General features: G+C 33.5%; 1 protein-coding gene across 4 annotated transcripts in view; it reads left to right on the top strand.

Annotated features, from left to right (window-relative positions):
- Nucleotides 1–2,376: 2,376 nt before the first annotated feature.
- Nucleotides 2,377–23,860, top strand: part of LOC106868084 (uncharacterized) — a 46,254-nt gene continuing 24,770 nt past the window's right edge. For 2 of the 4 annotated variants that reach the window (XM_089345741.1, XM_089345739.1), the window contains exon 1: nt 2,416–2,904. In XM_089345741.1, coding sequence (XP_089201867.1) covers nt 2,639–2,904 — 266 coding nt within the window. In that variant the 5' untranslated portion in view covers nt 2,416–2,638. Of the gene's footprint in view, nt 2,905–23,860 lie in introns of all 4 variants that reach the window. The other 2 variants (XM_089345742.1, XM_089345740.1) reach the window with 2 other exon arrangements.

Below are 23,860 nucleotides of genomic sequence, written 5' to 3'. Positions count from 1 at the left end.
AAATGTAGAAATATGATCATCTATGCGTTTTTTGTTTTTTTTATCTCAGTTGAGCAAAGGCCAATATAGAAAAATTCCTTGCTGTTGGAATTAACCTTTCATTCCTAGACTACATATTTAATTTTGCAATTTCCGTTGAAAACATATGTTCGATTTAGGTCACAATTACAAATAATATTAGAATCAATAATATTAAAGAGTGATTATTATTATTATTGATATTATTGTTATTATAGTTACTAAGTGGATCACTTTTACCGTTAAGAATATAATTGAGTGACGAGATAATCTATTTGAGATTATTAGTGTTGCCAAAACCAATTCTAATACGATGTGAATTAAGAATTGAATGGTACCTCGAATTTTGGGTGAAGTTACTTTTGATGACATTACAATATAGGTACGGAAGATTACTTTAATTTGTTTACCGTACGAAATAAGAAACCAAATAGTTTTATTAGCAAAATAGTTTTATTAGCAAAATAGTTTTATTGTGCAATTTATAGGAGGATTTCTCATTAAAAAAATTGGAGCTGTTTTTATTTTCACAGAGTAAGGAAGTATAGTTACCTCCCTTACACTGTTTATTTTTTAAAATTTACTACGATTATCTTTGTGAATATTTTGATACAAGGCATTATTGCTTGAATTATTACCTATGGAAGATACAGTATTATCATCATCATCCTCCTCATCATCATTATCATCAGCAGCAGCAGCAGCAGTAGCAGCAGCAACAGTAGTAGTAGTAGTAGTAGTAGTAGTAGTAGTAGTAGTAGTAGTAGTACAACTTATTTTTCCTTCCGGATTGATATTAATGTACCCATCGAAACATATGTCGGTGATAAATGACTGAAATAACATCTTGTGCTTTTGTCTCCGTTTTCCATTTCCCTCATGTATATATATATATATATATATATATATATATATATATATATATATATATATATATATATATATATATATATATATATATATATATATGCACAATTTACTCGTGCACTCATATGCCTCGCTTTCAAATCATCGATGAATTTGAAATTTACAACAATGATTCTACAAATATTATGAAATTTCTCTTCACCATTTTTTCTCTCTGTCTGTCTGTCTCTTTCTCTCTCGCGCACACATACACATAAAAGAGCAGGATGAAGCAGGTTTTAGTTACAAGAATTTTGGTTACCTGTAACTGCTATCTCATTTGAAATTGTAATTTCAATAGACACACACACATTCCCCCTCTCTCCCTCCCCCGCCTTATCTCTCTCTCTCTCTCTCTCTCTCTCTCTCTCTGCTACATATCAAGGAAAAATACTTCCGTCACTTCACAGTTTTGTTGTCGAGCCGTCAGCATGCTTCCCAAGAAAATAATATCTTCTGATATTATTTCATAATCTATGTTACGTTTTGTATGAATTGAACAATTGTCTCTATATTAATCATATATTCAGCACTGGATGATTGCCTCTACTTCATTTGTCTTATTACTATTGATATATGTGCTGAAATATACATGCTTTCTTGTTGAGACAATTTTTTCCTTCTTTTATTTATATTACAGAAAAGCCTTACCCTATGGAATTCTTCATAGAAGGTTCCCCTTTCTCTAATGTTTAACTCGGCCAGAACTATTCCCCTATGGATTCCTTTATCGAAAGAGCCCCTTCCTCTTATTATTTATCTGGGACAGACACTTGCTCCCCTGGATTCCAGCGTAGACTTAGCCAATTCTTCTAAATATTTATACTGGGCGGAACACTTCCCCTATGGACGCCCTTATAGAAAAAAGCCTTTTCTCCCAATATTTATCAACCATCTCTCTCTATATATAAATATATATATACATATATATACATATACATATATATATATATATATATTATATATATATATATATATATATATATATATATATATATATATATATATATATACATATATACATATATATATATATATATATATATATATATATATATATATATATATATATATACATATACCAATATATACGCATACATATTTATATATGTATGTATATATATTTATGCATACACACACACACACACACACACACACACATATATACATATATATATATATATATATATATATATATATATATATATATATATATATATATATATATATATATATATTTGGACGCACATGCTCATAAAGTTGTGAAAATTTGTTCGAATTTATACTTTATAGCTCTTTTTCATATGAGATTTCCAGTTCTCACTTGCGATCTTTTATCTGACTTGAAGGCAGTGGCTTTGACGATGTGAAATAGAGTGAAGTGTGTGACTTTTTTGGCTTTTATTTTATTGTCCTAGATTTTATGACTTCAGAACTTGTTTCTGGCCAATCAAGTTTCAGATGAGAATGTTGGAGACCTGTTATAAATTTGTGTGTTTAGTAGAGATGTGATAGAGCCTAGCCGACTCTGCTGATACTATCCCGCTACTGTTGTTGAAGACTTTGTGTTACAAGAACCACCACAAGACAAGATAACTCCAACAAGAAGCTTTAGATATTTCCTTTGTGTTCTGTATTAACCAAATCTATTGTTCCCGATATTACTCGTGTGTCAGTAAATTAGGGGCGGACTGAAAAGAAGTAAATAACAGCCATGAAGAATCCCGTCTTTTCCTTATTTGTTTTCGCTGTTGTTCTTTGGGTAACTGAAGGACAGTTGGTGACTGATGGACCTTTGGTGTCTGAAGGACCGTTGGTGGGTAATGAAGAAGTGACTGTGATTGCAGAACCTTTAGGGAATGAAGAAGTTTCCGAGAGCGAAGATGTATCATTAACTGAAACTCCATCGGCTCATAGTGCAACTGTTGATGCTGGCAACTCAACATCTGAAGGGGAAGGTCTTGCTGCGTCGACTAATAAGTGAGTTATTCTTTCATTCCACCCGATTTAACCTCTCAATCTACTCCTTGGGTACCTTTAATGCTATCTCTTCTGTTATTCAGCATTTGCACCAAATATATGGTCTGGGGAGTGTTAATGTTTTAGTCAAGATGGAGGACCTGAGCCCATAACATTTTACAGGACCAATAAGATTGATGGGAAGGAAGGGACGTAGCCTTAAAGCTTGCAACAGAACATACTCAAGGTGCCCCAGTATTTATAATGCCATGATGGGACACTTAAGGACTGCAACGAGGCCGCACTTACAGACTGTCCGGACTAACTTTATACCTCTGTCGTCATCAGTCCATTTAATATCGATCTCATCAGTGTCACTGTTTCTATGGATGTTACTAGATACATTGTATTCTTGATAGTAGTCTCGTGTCTCAGTTGTTGCTATTAACACTAGTGATGCTAAAGTATAATGGAAAAGAATTTTATTGAATACAGATAGTTTTTTCTTCCATATTTTACAAAACCAGATGAGTTAATCATTTTCGCACTTTAAGCATTCTGTCTTTACTAACATCTCCAGCATTTACAATGTTCTCGTTGATTCTGAGTTATTTATAACCTACACAGTTAGAGAGATGGAAGAGAGACAGGCCATTAGACTCCTTATTTTTAGCCATTTGTGAACACTGTCCTGATCAAATTCAGTCTCTATATCCCACGAGGGTGTGACTAGATCTGTCTTTTGGTGTCATGAGTACAGATTAAAATCTTCAAGAAAGAAAGTGTTAGTGCTATCAGTTTTTCTTTCCGCTGTATATCATATCACGTAGTCTTTGTATTTTCTTAAGGGAACTGACAAGATTTTCACTGCTTTGAGAAATGCCGTTACAGATACAGTGTCATTCTCTGCACCAATTCTTATCCATAGCTCTGAAACCAATTTCTGATCATGCTATTAATAACATCACCAACAGAATTTTGCTTCTTAACGACAGTGAGGGAGGGCGATAGAGTCACCAAATATCTGCGATGCTATTTCGGTTCCTTCAGAATAGATCAGCGAATCATTAGCTGTTGGTTACAGACGAAGATTCTTTTCTTACTTTCCTGTTTCAATTTAGTTAACTGTTGTGTATTTCATCAGTGGTAAACGACGAAGATAATCAAGGATCTTGTACGTGGTACATATATTCGTATATATATATATATATATATATATATATATATATATATATATATATATATATATATATATATATATATATATATATATATATATATATAGTTTATGTATATATTAATATTCTCTCAGTTATTGAAAAAAACCTTTGATAATGTAAATATGTTAATAGTTACCAGAGGTAGCAAAATTACACTAAAAAACAAGATATCACAGCCGTTTTACAGGTAGAGATACCTAGTTAAAGTGATACATTTTTAGAAGATATTAATAAGAAATGGAGAAAAACGCATATATGCGTTTTGCTCCATTTATTATTGATATCTATCTATCTATCTATCTATCTATCTATCAATCTATTTATCTATCTATCTATCTATATATATATATATATATATATATATATATATATATATTTACACGTATATATATATATATATATATATATATATATATATATATATATATATATATATATACACGTATGTATATATATATATATATATACATATATATATATATATATATATATACATACATATATATATATATATACGTATATACGTATATACGTATATACGTATATATATATATATATATATATATATATATATATATATATATATATATATATATATATATATACGTATATATATATATAGGAATAAAGAGAGACACCCAGAGAGATAGAGACAGACAGACACAATGACTGACTGACTGACTGACTGATAGATACAGATATGTATTTATAAATGTGTGTATATACATATATATATATATATATATAAATTCAGCGGGCTTCGAAAATACCCATACAACAACTGAGGACACCACAAAGAAGAGACAAACAGGAAAAAATCATAGTATTTATAGTGACACAAAATCCATGCCACCAGAACATCTTTAATATCGCCAAAGCGAACTTACCGATCCTTGCACTAAGTAAGGAATTGAGAAATATCATTGCAGATCAAAATATAACTCTCAGTAAGAGACAACCTAAAAACTTGAAAAAGCTATTAACAAAGGCAAGGTTTGACATCAGCAACAAAAATCAAGCATTCACTGTATCCAAATGCAATGATAGCCGATGCGGCACATGCCGATCAATTCATACCGGCCCATATATGAACACAAAAACAGGGAAAATATTCACCAATGCGAATATGAACTGCAAAAGTAGAAATCTAATCTACTGCATCAAATGTCCTAATTGTGAAGAACTGTACGTTGGCCAGACAGGTAATGCACTATCGGAACGCTCACGAGTGCATCGACAACAGATTAAAAACCCAGAGGTCCGCCAAATACCACTGAGTAGCCATCTGGCAACATGTGGTCGTCAAACTTTTATGATATTTTCATTCCATAAACTTTACAAACTGAATGAAATTGAAAGAAAACGCAAAGAAAAGGACTTTATTAAGAAATTCAAACCTACTCTTAACAATGATTAAATTTATCTTACTTGGGGTTTAAAAATCTTATCCCTATAACTAAAACACAAACAATCTCTCAAATGTCATCATTTCTAAAAATAGCCAAACACCTACTGGGGTTCAAAAATCTTATCCCTATAACCAAAACACAAAAGACCTATCAAATGTCATCATTTCTAAATATAAACTTGGCATCAACTGTAAAAAATAGCCAAACGCATACTGCTGCTGTCCAAAGGAATTGGTATAAAATACAGAAAACCAGCCAGTCTATTACAGTCTGTTACAGTCTGTCATACCGGCCATAATGAAATACCACAAGGTATAGAAAATACGTATTCGCCTTTATATATTTATATATTTAATCTTTTATATTGAACACTCAATATTTCATATATTCAATAAGACATTCAATACTTCATTTCATTGTACCATCCATCTTTTTTTGTATTATATATTATATATTCCATATTCTATATCCCACATAAATTTTACAAGAATATAAATAAAAAACATAAAAAACAGGCAGAGTTGGAACTCTTTTAAATAAAATTATATATATATATATATATATATATATATATATATATATATATATATATATATATATATATATATATATTTGTTTCGCAAGATTTTTTATGTGAAATCGTGTGTTGAAACAGATGTTGTTGTACTTGGGGATGGTCATATTGCCAGTTTAGCCAATAAAAACACACGCACTGTATATTTGGTGTTAATTTTTTTTTTTTTTCAGCTTTATATTACATTAATCTTAATCTTAATCTTATTTCGGCCAGAGTTCTTTCGTCACACTTCTGTGACCTCATCAGTGGTCCTTTATTTCCTTCTTTCTTATGTGTGTCTCACCTTGCTAACTATCAGCCATTTTGTATTTTGTATTCCTATTGTAAAACGCAACGATAGGAATGGGATTTGCCCACTCTATAGGAGCAAATCATGGAACACCATAGAAAGAACTAAGAAGAAAATAGGGAAGGCAAGCTCATGGTACAATAGCCACAAGTACCAAAGCGTCATGTTCGTCGACACCACCCCTAGAGGCGAACTGGCGTACCGCTTTAGAAGGGCCCTAGACAAACTTAAGCTGAGAATTAAGGTTGTTGAAAGGCCAGGCAACCCTATCAAATCCCTTATCAGTAGAACACACCCTTTCAGTAGAACCCCCTGCACTGATAGGAACTGTATCGTATGTAGATTTAGCCCACAAACGAACTGCAAAACCAGAAATGTGGTCTATAGTATAAGATGTACAGAGGGACGATGCAGAAATAAGACAACGACATATGTAGGCGAAACAGCAAGGAGTATAGGGGAGCGGGCAAACGAACATTGGAGGGAACTTAAGGAAGGGAAGAACTCATCAGTTCTGTACCAGCACGCTGAGCAAGAACATAGAGGCTCAATCAACAACATAGAAATTAAAATCTTATCTACACATAGCAGTGATGCAGCACTTAGACAAATTACTGAAGCTACACACATAATAGAAGAGAAACCTAGCCTGAATAGGAAACTAGAATGGAACACTAACATACGCCACTAACAAACCACAGCATGTGACAACATGTTACCCATAAACCAATAATAGGAACAAAGTATAATACAATACATAGATAAACAAATGGAATTAAATACTACATACGTTAACAAAATTTAATTAAACACAAAAAAAAGAAAACACACACACACACACACACACACACACATGAACATATAAATAAATAAAAACTAATACAAACGAACACGTATTAACAGAGAATATAGGTGATACAGACACTCCCCATACACACATGCACTTACAAAAGACACAGACACATTGAAGGACACGCATGCGTAGACACATACAATAGGAATACAAAATACAAAATGGCTGATAGTTAGCAAGGTGAGACACACATAAGAAAGAAGGAAACAAAGGACCACTGATGAGGTCACAGAAGTGTGACGAAAGAACTCTGGCCGAAATAAGATTAAGATTAAGATTAATGTAATATAAAGCTGAAAAAAAAAAAAAAAATTAACACCAAATATACAGTGCGTGTGTTTTTATTGGCTAAACTGGCAATATGACCATCCCCAAGTACAACAATATATATATATATATATATATACATATATATATATATATATATATATATATATATATATATATATATATATATATATATATATATATATATATATATATATATAATTGGATATACATACACATACGCACATAGACACATAGGTATATATATACTTGTATATATATATATATATATATATATATATATATATATATATATATATATATATATACATATATATACATATATATATATATATATATATATATATATATATATATATATATATATATATATATATATATATATATATATATATACTATATATACAAGTAAATATAAGATCCAAGTATCGAAGTGTAGGAAGCAAGTTAGTTTCAATCAATCTGTAGTAAGTACAAAAAGTATGCTTTCAACGGCGATAGTAATCTTTTGAGACGGAATGATGCGGATTTTTTTCTTATCGGAAGACAATAAATTACAAACAGCACATTTTATATTTTTGTTACTTTTTGCATTTGATGAATTTATGTGCTTTCAGGATGTTGTTCAGTTTTGGGTCTCTATGTAGTAAAGGCGATTTTGCACAATAGTACTGTATGACTCATTGTTTCTTGGGTTGTGAGTTAATATATACAGTAGTGTTCTGAGATGAGGTTTGGTGTTATGTTTTGCTGTCCTTAGTGTTAAGTATAATTTCTTGGCACACTTAATTGTATCGTCCATAAGTGAGGGTGGATATTGTCTTTCACTTAGGTTGTTTAGAGGTCTTGAAGACGAAGATCCCGAGTAGTTCTATCAGACACTGTTGTGCAAATCCTTTTTTGACAAATTAAGAAGGGATATTTATTTTGATGCGTTTCAGATGGCATGAGCTAAAAAGAAGATATTGTTTCGAGTTCGCTGATGTAGTTATAGATGTCAGTTATAATTTGGTTCTTGACTTTTTATCATAATATCCAAAAATGGGAGTTGTTCTTTGTAATATTCCATTGTGAATTGAATGTTATTGTTTATATCATTAATGTTCATTTCAATTCCAAAAGTTTATCAAGGGTCTCCTTCCAAATGATAAAAAAAGTCATCTAGGTATCTTTTCCAATTTTCTCTTATGTAATGGTGATATAGATAACCATATTCTTGAGACATTTGTTTTGTGTCTCATAATGATTTTCCTGTTTCTGAGGATTCTATTTATATGTATGCTGGCCTTTCTTTCTGGTACATATTTAGTGCACAGTCGACATAAAGTGACATAGTTTTAGGTCAATGTCTCGTATAGACAGGATGTCAGGCCAATTTTGATTGTTGATCTCTTTGCAGATTGATTTCCAGTTTGCTTTGTGGAAATTTAGGCTGGATATGGCTAGATTCTTCCTGATAGGATTGATGCCAGCAGTTCCATACATTGTTAATTCTATAATGTTATCATCCGAGAGAGTTGTTGGAGTTACCTTCACATTGTTTGTGAAGCAGACATCCAAAATATTGCTTCCCTTCATTGGTTGGAGTATCACTTGCTCCATAAACAGCATGCTAGAAAACTCCAGCAATGATATTGCTTGGTTTTGTTCATGCGGTGATATTCCAGAGAGGATGTGGCCTTCAGGACATTTAACATTTGGAACGTTGAAGACACCCCGGAGGAGTATATTGGGGTGTTGGTCCAGATTCGTTAATCCAACAACCAAACTGCAACCGACATCTACTACAAACGAACATATTCAAAAGAGTATCTCCTTTTCACCTCATTTTAAGTCACTTCCATACATATCAACCCACAATTCCCAGAAACAAGGAAGCATACAACACAATTATACACAATCGCCCTTTGCTCACTCAAGAGCCGAAAAGGAACATCCTAAATACACATAAACACATCAAATGCAAAAGGCAACAAAACCACTCAAGAGACTCCTAACAAATGCAAAACTATATTCATTACATGCGATACCAACAGTTAAAACATGCAGAGGACCCAATTGTAGTACATGCCCATATCTAACTGAAGGCTCAGAATTCACATTCCAGCAAGGAGAAAAATTCTCAATTAAGACCAACTTCATATGTGCTTTCCAGAAGCTTATCCATGTCCTAACCTGCTCAGGTTGTGGCCACAATTATATGGGCCAAACGAGCCTAACTTTGAGAGGCAGAGTCACGCTGCATAAAGAACAGATTCGCTTTCCTCAATACAGGCAGATAGCCCTGAACGAACCTATCGACAGATGCACAAGAAATAAAACACTGAATTCCCATATATTTCCATTATACCAGTGCAAAGATTCGATCTCCTTAAAAGAACGCCAGAACAAGGAAAGCCTGTTCATACAAAAGTACAGACCACACCTGTACAGACCACACCTTAATATACAAACTTGACCACTTCAAAAATTATACTGAGGAGTTAGTTGTCCCCCCTGCCACATATTACCTCCCTTAGACCACACTCTAGACTCATACTTATTTTTCAAGCATCCCAAATGGCGAGGCCTCTTTGTCAAAAAAATTGATTACTTCACAATGTCCCTTGAAAAGCTAATTAAAATAGCGAAAACCGGTTGGATATCACTACATCCATGCAATATGCATATGCTTAAAGTTTTTTTTAATATAAAATGATATTGAACTATGTGAAACGTAGGCATTTCTCTTCCACTTTTTATGTTTTCCACATATTTTCAACTATATATATATATATATATATATATATATATATATATATATATTTAATTATATGTATATATTTTATCCTAATTAATAATAATTCGGGTAGAATAAATGGGTTAATAGAAACCAGGGTAGCAAAGATCACAAAATAACTGTGGTGTAATTCCTGTTTTTGAGGCAGAAACTCCTTGATATTTTGGGTATTTGAGTATATATAAATTTAAGGAATGGAGTGAACGCATGTTATAATTGCATACTTTATTCTGACATATGTTTCGAAGAATTACAATTTATGCGATACATATCTAACTTCTATTCATCAATTAACCCCATCAATTAACCCCATCAATTAACCCCATTATTTTAAACAAAGCACTTTGGTTTGCTCATAAGAAGGTGGGTATGTCTAGAGAGGAATTTAAAGTTATTAAAGCAGCAAGAAATTCTATAATTAAGTTCAATAACAAACTATGGATACGTAAGGACACCCCAGAAGGATTTGATGTCCCTATGGGAAGTTCCGATTCAGCACAAATAGCTGATTTAGTCTGCACATACATTCTATACGAATTAGAAGACCAATTCCCAAATGTTAAGGGTGGTCTATACAGAGACGATTGTTTGTTTACTCTATTTGGAGAACACCACAAACCAAAAAATACAAAAAGTTAAAAATAGACTAGCTAGGTTTTTCAGTAGAATGGGCTTTAATATAGTATTTGAAGATGAAACATCTATAGCTAATTTCTTGGATGTCACTCTAGACCTACAAACTAAAACATTCTTCCCTTATCACAAACCCTCCACTAACCTAAAATACATTAGCAAGTTCAGCAATCATCCAAATTCGGTAACAAGAAATTTAGTTAAAAACATTTCACTTAGACTATCCAATCTATCTACAAACGAAAATATTTTCAATAAGGAGGCTGAGTTTTACAACTCAGCTTTTTTAAAAGCAGGTTATAGAGAAAAAGTTAACTATATATATTCTACTTATGAAACCGATTTGAGTAATAATAATAATAGTAATAATAATATAGATTTTAATTTAAACAATAACAACAAATACAATTATAATTTCCATCATAAATTCTTTAACGATAATAACCAGCTAAACATTTATTCACGAAATAGGGGAAGTAACCGTCAGTTTAAACCCTTTATCAATGATAATAATAAACTAAAACTATTTATAAATAATACTAGCAAATATTCTAAACCAGAGTCTAATAAAAATGTCTGGATAATACTACCTTTTAGCAAAAGTGTAAAATCAAACTTGGTATCCCAGTTCCAAAACGCTATTAATAAGAATTTTCCAAAACATTCTCATTACCTCCCAGTCATAAATACACACAGGGTTATATTCGGTTTTTCTAACACGAAGAACATCTCACAGATAATATCTGCACATAATATGAGGCTTCTAAATCCGCTAGAGTGTTCCAACAGTAATAACATTAAGCCAGACATTATTAACCCTTACCAAAATAACAATAATAGCACTAATAATAATATAAGGAACAATAATTATAACACGATACATAATAGTAATAGTCACAACAACAAAATCATGATTTCTGAAGTTAATAGCAAAAGAATTAGTTTTTTAAGTGATAATGCCAAATTCAAAAACACTATTTATCAATGCCAAGTTAGTATTCCTACAAATATTTACTTTTATGTTGGATCGTCCTCTTCACCAATATCCACCAGAATATCTAATCATTTCTCAACCTTTAGAGATAGAAACAAACGTAATACCACGAGCCTTAGCAAACTAATCTGGGAACTTAAAGATAAGAACATAAAATTTAAACTAGACTGGCTAATTCTTTCTATTTCTAGGCCATATGAAAAGGGTGGAAAATTCTGCTCATTATGTAATAACGAAATGTACTTTATTTTATTTTCAAAGAATAAACTGGTAAACACGTTCATAGAAATCTCTTACAAATGTAAACATTGGCAACAACATGTATTTTCAGCATTTAAATAACAATCACTTTTTCATAAAACGCTATCGCATTAACCCGTAATACATGAGTTCCTCAAATAGTACTAGTAAAACATATAATTAACTCCCTCATATGTTAGAAGATAAAAATTGATTACGATTGATGTAATCTATCTAAACATTCTTTATTTATTAACCTAAATTAGGTCATATAAAATCTTTTAACATAAAAAAGTGCATTATTTTTGGTTTATTTCATAGTAAAATCCACCCATAATAATTACATAATATGCAATGCATTATTAACCTTATTTCTTCTTTTCCATACTTTATTATACCTCAATATCATTATTTTACGACTTCCAATTTATTCACCAATTGGCTTAGCAATAATAAGAGTTATTATGTTCCTGGCTTTTTTAATGAGAGTTCTCTAAATCTACGATCATAATTCATCATTCCAGCGTTCCTAGAAATATCTTTAATTTCTATCATTCATAGTTTAAATATTCATTCTCGTAACAAAACATATCCCAATCATTTTAATATCTCATTATTTGACGAAAAATTTACTGGTCAGCATAATATATTGTGATTTTCAAATCTCGATAAAACTTTTACACTATCAAATATGTTACGGAATTACTGTAGTAAACCTTATTTATAATTTTGATTTGTCTTCTTAAGCAAGATTTACTCTTTAAACCCCTAATTCAGCCCAACTTTTCTAGCATATAATAACAAAGTAATCATTTCATGTGAATTAATGGACAACCCATTAACTTTTTTATTCTTTAATTCATTAATTAATTTTCATTCATTTAACATCTCACTCACTTATATATGAATTACCTTCAGATGAGTATCTCTATAAATTCATTTAACAACAAATACATGAAAAATATATATGTATGTATAATGGTACGTGTATAAGTGTTTATATATACACGTGTATCTGTGGGAGAGTGTGTGTATATATATTCATGTTTCTGTATGAAACTAGATGTGTTTGTATAGATTTTTGTGTACATATATGTATTTTTTTCTATTATTTATAAAAAATATATCAATATGCATCTATGTATGCTTAATTGGATGTATGTATATTTTTGTGCACAGATATATTTATGCAATTTTTTTTTATATATATATTCATATATGAGTTTATTTGTGAATATGTATGGGTGCGTATATATATATATATATATATATATGTATATATATATATATATATATATATATATATATATGTGTGTGTGTGTGTGTGTGTGTGTGTGTGTGTGTGTGTGTGTGTGTGTGTGTGTGTGTGTGTGTGTGTGTGTGTGTGTGTATATGTATATGTGTATATGTATGTATCTGTGTATGTGTGTGTATATGTGTATATATGTGCATGTGTGTATGTATATAGGTGTATATATGGATGTATATTTCATTTCAGTTTCATTTTATCTAGTTTCAGCTCATGAGCTGTGGCCATGCTGGGGCACCACCATTTGGTGTTGCTACACAATTTTACTTCATGAATTTTACTGCAGGAATTGACATTTGGTGCATGAGAGAGTTTATTGCAGCTGCTCGCATCTGCGCCTCCTGCCGTGAAGTTGGTTCATCTGGGACACCTGACAGGAAGAGGTCCAGCCTTGTCTTGAAGACACCTACATCCACCGCATGCAGGTCTCTCAGGTCCTTCGGGAGGATATTGAAGAGCTGTGGACCTTTGAAGCCCAGGCTATTGCAGTATCTTGTCCTACATCTTGATGGCAAATTTGGAGTCCTTGGCACTATGCAATGGCGTCCAGTTCTTTTATTTGTGTAACTTTCGATGCCAAAGGTTGGGACAATTCCTTCGAGGATCTTCCAGATGTATATTATGTCATATCTTTCTCGTCTACGCTCTAAGGAATAGAGTCTTAATCTCTTGAGTCTTTCCCAATAGCTTATGTGCTGCATAGAGGCTATCTTCTTCGTGTAGCTTCGTTGGATTGCCTCAAGTTCTGAGATTAATTTGACACTGGTTGGTGACCATAGCTGAGAGCAATAGTCAAAGTGGCTTAGAACAAGTGTCTTCCAGAGCACCATCATGGTTTCCTGATCTCTTGTTCTAAAAGTCCTTAGAATCCATGCGGTCAGTCGCCTGCATTTCATTGACAATTTAGCAACATGAACATGAAAGGATGCATTATTACTCATGTAGATGCCCAGGTTTCGCACTCTCTCTGCCTCTGGGACTGCAGGCCCACCAGGTCCAGTGTATTTAATGGGTTCTGTATTACCTGTGAGACTTTTGTGTCATCTGCATAACTTGTGACCGTGGCTCTCAGTGTAGCTGTGGGCATGTCTGAGAGGGCCATTATGTATATATATATATATGTATATATGTATATATGTATATATGTATATATATGTATATTTTTTATTTTTTTATTTATTTATGTATTTCAGCCAAGTGGCTGCGGTCATGCTGGTGCACCACCGTGATTTTCACGTTCCTTGCATGGCTCTTCTCCCCCACCTGACATGGTCCAATCAAGAGTTTTGATGGCACATCTGGTGTATAAGAGAATTTGACACAGCTGCCCTAAACTGCGTCTCATTACGAGCCATTGGTTTGTCTGGTATCGTGGAGAGGAAAGCGTCAAGTTTTGTCTTGAAGACCTCCGCATCCATGTCTTGCATGTCTCTCAAATGTTTTGGCAGGGCATTGAAGAGCTGAGGTCCTCTGAAACCGAGGCTGCTGCAGTATCTCGTTCTTATGTGAGATGCAGTGGACGGTACCTTTGGCACCATGCAGTGGCGACCCGTGCGGGCATTCCTGTAGTACTTGATACCAAAGTTTGGCACCAGTCCTTCCAGTATTTTCCATATGTATATTATTACATATCTCTCCCGCCTGCGCTCCAGGGAGTAGAGACCTAGTGCCTTCAGTCGCTCCCTGTAGTTCATCTGTTGGACTGTGGCGATCTTTTTTGTATATTTTTTGTGTAGTGCCGCTGAATTGCCTCGAGTTCTGCTGTCCGCTTAACACTGTGTGGTGACCACAACTGAGAGCAATAGTCTAGGCGGCTCAGAACAAATGTCTTCCATAGAATCAACATGACTTTTTGATCCCTTGTACGGAAAGTCCTCAGTATCCACCCCGCCAGTTGTCTGCACCTTGCTGTCAACTTGATAATGTGCATGTGAAATGATGCATCACTACACATGTTGATGCCCAGATCTCTAACTGTTTGTGGTTCTGGGATTGCAGTACCTCCAGGCCCTGTGTATGCCAGTTGGGAGGTACTTGTGGTCTTGTAGCGCAGTACTTGAAATTTTTTTGCATTGAACTGCATATTATTTTGCTCTGCCCACTCATATATTGCATTTAGGTCATTCTGCAGGCTTACAATATCATCAGGATTCTTTATTGCCTGAGATATCTTTGTGTCATCAGCATAGCTAGTGACAGTGGCTCTCCGAGTGACCGTGGGCATGTCCAGAAGGGCCACTATGAACAGTAGTGGCCCCAGAACAGTTCCCTGAGGAACACCGCTCAATATTTGTGTTTCCCTAGATAGTTCTCCATTGGCTGCAACTGTCTGACTTCTACCATTCAGGAAGTCATGCAGCCACTCTCCTAATTTACCAGCTATGCCAAGGTTTCGCAGGTTGTGACATATCAAGCCATGATCAACTTTGTCAAAGGCTTTTGCAAAGTCGAGATATATCACATCAACATTTGAATGGTCAAGTAGCTGCTTCAGGACCCAGTCATAATGCTGCAAGAGCTGCGTGAGGCAGCTTTTACCTGGACGGAAACCATGCTGGGTCTCATTCAGCAAGTCATTTTCTTCTAGGAACGCAATCAATCTCCTTCTGACAATTCGTTCCATGACTTTGCTAATATGTGAAGTCAGAGAGATGGGCCTGTAGCTTCCAGCCTCTGCTCTGCTTCCACCTTTATGGATAGGACATATGGTGCCTTCCTTCAGCTTTTTGGGAAGTTTACCATTTGCAAGGAAACTCTGGAAGAGTATCCGGAGTGGTCCTGCTAGTTCTTGTTTACACGACTTTAAGAGGACAGTTCTTGTTTACACGACTTTAAGAGGACAGCTGGGAAACCATTCGTTTTAATTTAGCCCTTTTCCTATCCTCCAGTTCTCTATTTAACTGGTTTGAGACCTTTGTTCTGTGTCTCATAAGGATTTTCCTGTCTCTAGGAATTCTATTGGCATGTTTGCTGGTCTTTCTATATGGCACGTATTTGGTGCATATGTCTTGTATGGTTGACATAAAATGACTTAGTTTGAGGTCATTGTCTTGTATAGAAAGGCTGTCATGCCAGTTTTGATTTCGAATCTCTCTGCGAATTGACTTCCAGTCCGCCCCGTGGAAATTCAGGTTGGATATTGCTTGAGTCCTCCTGGTGGGGTGGGTATCAGTGGGTTGTCTAGGACCATACATAGTTAATTCTATAATGTTATGATCTGAGAGAGACGTGGGCGTTAATTTCACATTATGGATTAGGCTCACATTGTTTGTGAAGCAGAGATCTAAAACATTGCTTCCCCTGGTTGGTTGGAGTATCACTTGTTCCATGAACAGCCTGTTGGATAGTTCTAGCAATGATTTTGCCTGGCTTTGTTCATGCAGTGACATCCCAGAGAGGATGTGACCTTCAGGCCATTTAACATTTGGGAGGTTAAAGTCGCCTAGGAAAAGTATATTGATGTGTTGGTCCAGATTTGTCAGGACCTCTTCTATGCGTCTGAGGCTGTCCTCAAATTTACCCTCCTGCTTTGCGGCATTTGGTGGACGGTATGTTGAGCATACAACTACATCAATTTGTTTTATGTGTACTATTAAAGTATCACATACAGAGTTTGAGTGTGATAGTAGTAGTAGGGGTGTGACATATATATATGTATATATATATGTATATGTATATATTATGTATATGTATGTATGTGTGTATGTATATATATGTATGCATGTATATGTATGTGTGTGTGTATTTTTGTATATATATATATGTATATATGTGTGTGTATATATATATGTATATATGTGTATATATATATATATATATATTTATATATATATATATATATATATGTATATATATATATATATATATATATATATATATACATATATATGTGTTTGTATATATGCATGTATATATATGTGTGTGTGTATATGTATGTTTATAGGCGTAGATGCATATATATATGTATGTGTATGTGTACATGTATATGTGTGTATGTTTATATGTATATATATATATATATATATGTGTGTGTGTGTGTGTGTGTGTGTGTGTGTGTGTGTGTGTGTGTGTGTGTGTGTAAATATATAAAAACAAAAAGATAAAGAGAGCAAAGGTAAGGTTGAAAAAATTTATGGATAGAGTCTTACAGCTGTTTCTGAGAAGATCCAGTACTTCCCTACATCGGAGACAGAAAAAATATAGTAATCTATTATTATATCCATAAGCGGATATTTTTAGTATGAAGTGGTAAAGAGTGTGATGTGCTGAAAAAAAGAGAGAACAGTACTTGAAGAGTAGTTTCATTCCAGTGGTAAATATCCGTGTAGAAATTCGTGCAAATTTATCCTAGTGGGAATAATCCTGAAAATTATGTTAGAACGAAAGATAATATAGCTTAGGTGTAAGAGGTATATGTATTCCATCTTGCAATAGATTTTTGCTTGTTTACTTGAAGGATGTCTAAGCCAAGTGAAAAGTTAACGGTAATTAGGTCAAGTCAGGACGATAGAATGTGGAAGGGGATAGAGAAGATACAGAGGCAGGGGATGGTAGCGATGTATTTATGGTCAGTTGGTCTTAACAGGGTAGAGGGGAAGAGCTTATAGAGTGAAGGAGGAATAGGGGGATGAGGTTTCAAAGGTCGAGTGAGTAGGAAAGAATGCGTGTGTGTAGTATATAGATGGTGGGGGTATGAGTGATAAAAGAAAGACAGAGATAAAGGAGTGGGATGGGTGGGAGAGGTAGTTAGTAGTATCATGTTTTAGGATGCTACCAGGCCTATTTATAGACGGTGGAAAGGGATAGAAAGAGGTGACGTAGTCTGTTTGTGTAGGTAGTGTTCTTGCTAAATTGAGAATATGAGAATTAGATTTGGTGGTATATGCTTGGTGTAATGATCGAAAGAAAATAATCCTATTTCAAAAAAGATGGTGAAAGATGGATGTTTTTGCCAGGTTGAATATGTTGCCTATGGGGGGTTGTATTATTATGTTGCGTAATCATTTGTGCAATTTTGCTTGTGATATGACCTAAATGTGTGAAAAGAGCGGTGGTTGCAGTTGCTAAATGCTTCATTATATCGATTAAGTAGTGTGGGAGAATTGCATTTTAAAATATGGAACGCCTCTGTTAGGCAGAGCTTGCAATTGGAGCACTGGAGACTACGTCACCTCTTTCTATCCCTTTCCACCGTCTATAAATAGGCGTGGCAGCATCCTAAAACATGATACTACTAACTACCTCTCCCACCCATCCCACTCCTTTATCTCTGTCTTTCTTTTATCACTCATACCCCCACCACCTATATACTACACAGACGCATTCTTTCCTACTCACTCGACCTTTTAAACCTCATCCCCCTATTCCCCCTTCACTCTATAAGCTCTTCCCCTCTACCCTGTTAAGACCGACTGACCATAAATACATCGCTACCATCCTCTGCCTCTGTATCTTCTCTATCCCCTTCCACATTCTATCGTCCTGACTTGACCTAATTACCGTTAACTTTTCACTTGACTTAGACATCCTTCAAGTAAACAAGCAAAAATCTATTGCAAGATGGAATACATATACCTCTTACACCTAAGCTATATTATCTTTCGTTCTAACATAATTTTCAGGATTATTCCCACTAGGATAAATTTGCACGAATTTCTACACGGATATTTACCACTGGAATGAAACTACTCTTCAAGTACTGTTCTCTCTTTTTTTCAGCACATCACACTCTTTACCACTTCATACTAAAAATATCCGCTTATAGATATAATAATAGACTACTATATTTTCTCTGTCTCCGATGAAGGGAAGTACTGGATCTTCCCAGAAACAGCTATAGGACTCTATCCATAAATTTCTTCAACCTTACCTTTGCTCTCTTTATCTTTTTGTTTTTATATATTTACATATACACACGCTAATACACGACTCACAATACCCAACTCTGTTCATACAACGATTGGGGCAAACTAGTCGGTATACAGCACTTACTCGGTATTACTTGTATCCTCCGGGGTTTGGTTAAATCCAATACCCTCCTGAACCTTATATATATAGATATATATATATATATATATATATATATATATATATATATATATATATATGTAGGTGGGCAATTTAAACTGGTCGTGTGCATACGTGCATATATATGTATGTATACGTTCGTATATGTAAGTATATTGTATGTTTATATATATATATTTGTATTTATGTGCTTTTCTGAGTGTATTCCACTGATGAAGGCAAAGCATTTATTATGCAAAGCCAGAAATCTGGGATCTGGAATTATCCAGTATTTTTGCTAGTTTATTTTATCTTCGTCTTCGCTCTTTGTGCTATATGAACATTTATTGTGGTTTAGAGTCAAGATTTGACTGTTATTTTCAGCGTGGCTGTATCTCTTAGATACCCTATATTATAATTATAAATAATTATTACCTTTGATGGTTTTATTCCCATGCTGGACACTTGATAAAATCAATATTTTAAATATCGATCTTATCCTTATTTATATAAATTTATATGTATATATGTATACATATGTATATGAGTATGTGTATGTATTGATATATGTATATGTATATGTACATATATATATATATATATATATATATATATATATATATATATATATATATATATATATATATATATATATATATATATATATATATATATATATGTATATGTGTGTGTGTTCGTATGTATATGTGAGTGTGAGTTTTGACGTGGGTGTGTATATAAATATGCATATTTGAACTTATTGGAGGAAATGTGGGTCTGTTTGTGTATATATATGCGAATATACATAAGTATAAGTGTTTATATACATTCATCTCAATATTTTCATAGAAACACAGTAATAACCCCATTTATAATGCCTTTTTATTACATAACATTCCTTTCCAAAAAACATTTTTTATTGTATTTATATCATCCCAACTACTCCCAAATCTACACTCTGAATTTTCCTTCCCTCTCTCTCTCCCTGTTTTTTCTCTTCCTTCCTTTCTTGTCCTAAGTACTACCTGGTAGCGTCCACATCTCTAACGGTTTTTTCAAATGAATTACGTTATAACCTTATCCAACTATAGTTCTCATACTCGGTCATAATGTCTTAAGTTTAAGATGGTTCCCATACATTTCCCTGAGAAGTTTACATTTTTAACATCGACGATGCCTATGGATCGCATAAATTGTAATGCTTCGAAACATATGTCGGAATAAAGTATGCAGTTATAACATGCGTTCACTCCATTCCTTAAATTTATATAATATATATATATATATATATATATATATATATATATATATATATATATATATATATATATATATATATATATATATATATATATATATACCGGAGTAAGCACATGAAATGTGCAACAAGGTGGAAAAAAGACTACTCAAGTACCAGAGGTAGAGTAATATGCTTTATTTAAAAGCAGCAGAAATATAACAAAAAAACCGTTACTCTGAGTTTCACGTTCCCGTTCATCGGACAGTTTTGTTAGAAATGGAGAAACAATAACAATGCAATCGAAAGTAATATAAAATTTAAAACACATAGATTCGTTTGATTGGTTGTTTCAAATAAGGGCCATGGATTGGTCGTTTCAATTAACGGTCAATGATGTGTAATTCACAGACCAAATAAATTTAATACAGATTCACCCTATTAAAAAAATATCGAAGAAAACCTTAAATAGAAAAATGGGCTCCAAATACATATTATAGATAATTAATTATATTCGAATTAACGCTTTAAAATCAAATCAATAAAATATTGCATACGCTGCATTCAAAATAAAATAAAATAAGATAAAATAAAATAAAATAAAATAAAAAATAAAATTAAAATACAATAGCGTGTATGTATACAAGGCTATCCACAACATATATATATATATATCTACATATAAATATATACATCGCAATATACAGCTGCATACGCACAGACAATCTACGTATATAGGTCTATATTTACAAGGCACAGATATATACATAAGTACAAATCTACACACATATACGTACACACGCATATAAGCCTGCGCATGGAAAACCTATGCACTGGTAACGACAATTGTATCTTAATCTATGGAGTGGAGGGGTAAAGAGTAACGTATCTATAATAACGTTAAATATGGGAAAGGGGGTGGCGGGGGGAATGTAGTTGTCATAAAAAAAGGGAAAGGAGAAAGAAAGAGAATAAAGAAAGAAAGAAAGAGAAAAAAGAAAGAAAGAAATGGAAAAAAAGGAAGAAAAGAGAAGAGAGAAAGGCTGGGGATAGGAAGGAAGAAGTAGAGAGAGAAAATAAGCAAGAACATATAGTGAACGTGCATAAAAATTTAGATTGCGCATATATGCGTATACAAAAATGTATATAGCATCACGCATATAGATACATATGCTGATATGTACGCAAATAGTTACGATCATAACATTGTACAAGCGTATGCTTTATTTTATTGATTTGATTTTAAAGCGTTAATTCGAATATAATTAATTATCTATAATATGTATTTGGAGCCCATTTTTCTATTTAAGGTTTTCTTCGATATTTTTTTAATAGGGTGAATCTGTATTAAATTTATTTGGTCTGTGAATTACACATCATTGACCGTTAATTGAAACGACCAATCCATGGCCCTTATTTGAAACAACCAATCAAACGAATCCATGTGTTTTAAATTTTATATTACTTTCGATTGCATTGTTATTGTTTCTCCATTTCTAACAAAACTGTCCGATGAACGGGAACGTGAAACACAGAGTAACGGTTTTTTTGTTATATTTCTGCTGCTTTTAAATAAAGTATATATATATATATATATGGATGAACTCAACACCAATTATTCTCCCACGCAAATTCCAGATCAAAACAATATCAAATGAACCTGACGGACAGAGAACCATCAGGGAAAAGTTAGCACTATTCCATCTAAAATCAGAGATTGAACTACTAAGACTTAGGGCCTCCACTAGTGAAGAAAAATATAAAAACATCGACGAAGAGATACACAGGGAAATAAACAAACAAACCGAGGGACAACCCCTCGAAAATACCATAAATTTTTGGAAAGAAATCTGTGAAAAGGAAGAAAGAAACTCTCTCCTACGCTGGGAAAAAAGCAATGATTTCTTCCAAAGATATGAATCAAATTTTAAACAAGAATTCAGCACAGATAATCCCTTCCTAAAGAAAAGAACTATAAATAATAAACAAAAACTGAACAACGCACAAACCACCACCAATTTCAACCACTTAACCAACAACAACCCTCCTGATTACCCTCCATACACCATAAATAGAAATCATTTACAACCACCACTTTTGAACCACCCAAAACTAAACAGGGAACAAGCTTACAGACAACGCATTTATGAAATAGATTGCACCAAACCTAAAGATCACCCATGCACCAGGAACAGAACACACCAACAACGTCCCAATAACAGGCATAACCACCCCATAACAACCCAAAACAACACTAGGATAAGAAACACACCACATGCTAGTCACTACTACCCTATGACCCAAAATTACTGGCCCCCACCGAACTCAAGAACAACACAAAATAACATCAGATCAAGAAACATCCCACATACTAGAGTTACACACATCACTAACCAAAACACCCATAGACACCCACACACATATAACAATCTAAGGCAACAATACTACCATTCCCCCGAACCAATCCCATACAACCTCACAGACAGCTCATGCAAACAAAATTACAAACAACATTTTTTAGCCCCAGGCCAGAGACAACAGGACACAGGCTGGAATCTAGTAATCAGAAAAAACCGAAGATAATCAATCTCTCAACCAAACCTCTCTCAAGCATAAAAATAGACATACTCTCAAAAGGGCTAAAATTCACCCCCAACTCCACGCAGAGCCAACCAAAATGAAGTGAAGGACAGTATAACAGAATTCTGTAGAAAATTAAGACTCACAGAATCATTTACCAATCACAACACTGAAGATGACTCACTAGTCAAAAACAAAAGTGAGCACATCCCACACAAAGGTAGAAATAAAAAATCTAGATGAATTCTGCAACCACATCGAGAACTTCCCTTACCACACCATGCATAAACAGAGAGTAAACTCAAACTTTAACACTACACAATGGAAGGAACTAATAGAACTCCAAAATGATGAAGATATTACGATTAAGGAAGCAGATAAAGGAAGTGCAGTTGTAATAATGGACACATTACACTATAAAAACCTAATAATCTCCATGCTGGATGACAACCAACACTATGAAAAAGTCACAAACTACACCCCACAAAAAATAATGAAGACCCTGTCCTCACTAATTAAAACACATGGAAATGAACTGACAACCAAGGAGATTGATTTTCTAA

Source organism: Octopus bimaculoides, chromosome 29 (assembly GCF_046866305.1).
Source record: "Octopus bimaculoides isolate indiv1 chromosome 29, ASM4686630v1, whole genome shotgun sequence".
In the NCBI taxonomy this organism is placed as follows: domain Eukaryota; kingdom Metazoa; phylum Mollusca; class Cephalopoda; order Octopoda; family Octopodidae; genus Octopus; species Octopus bimaculoides.
This window is presented reverse-complemented; position numbering and strand designations above follow the sequence as displayed.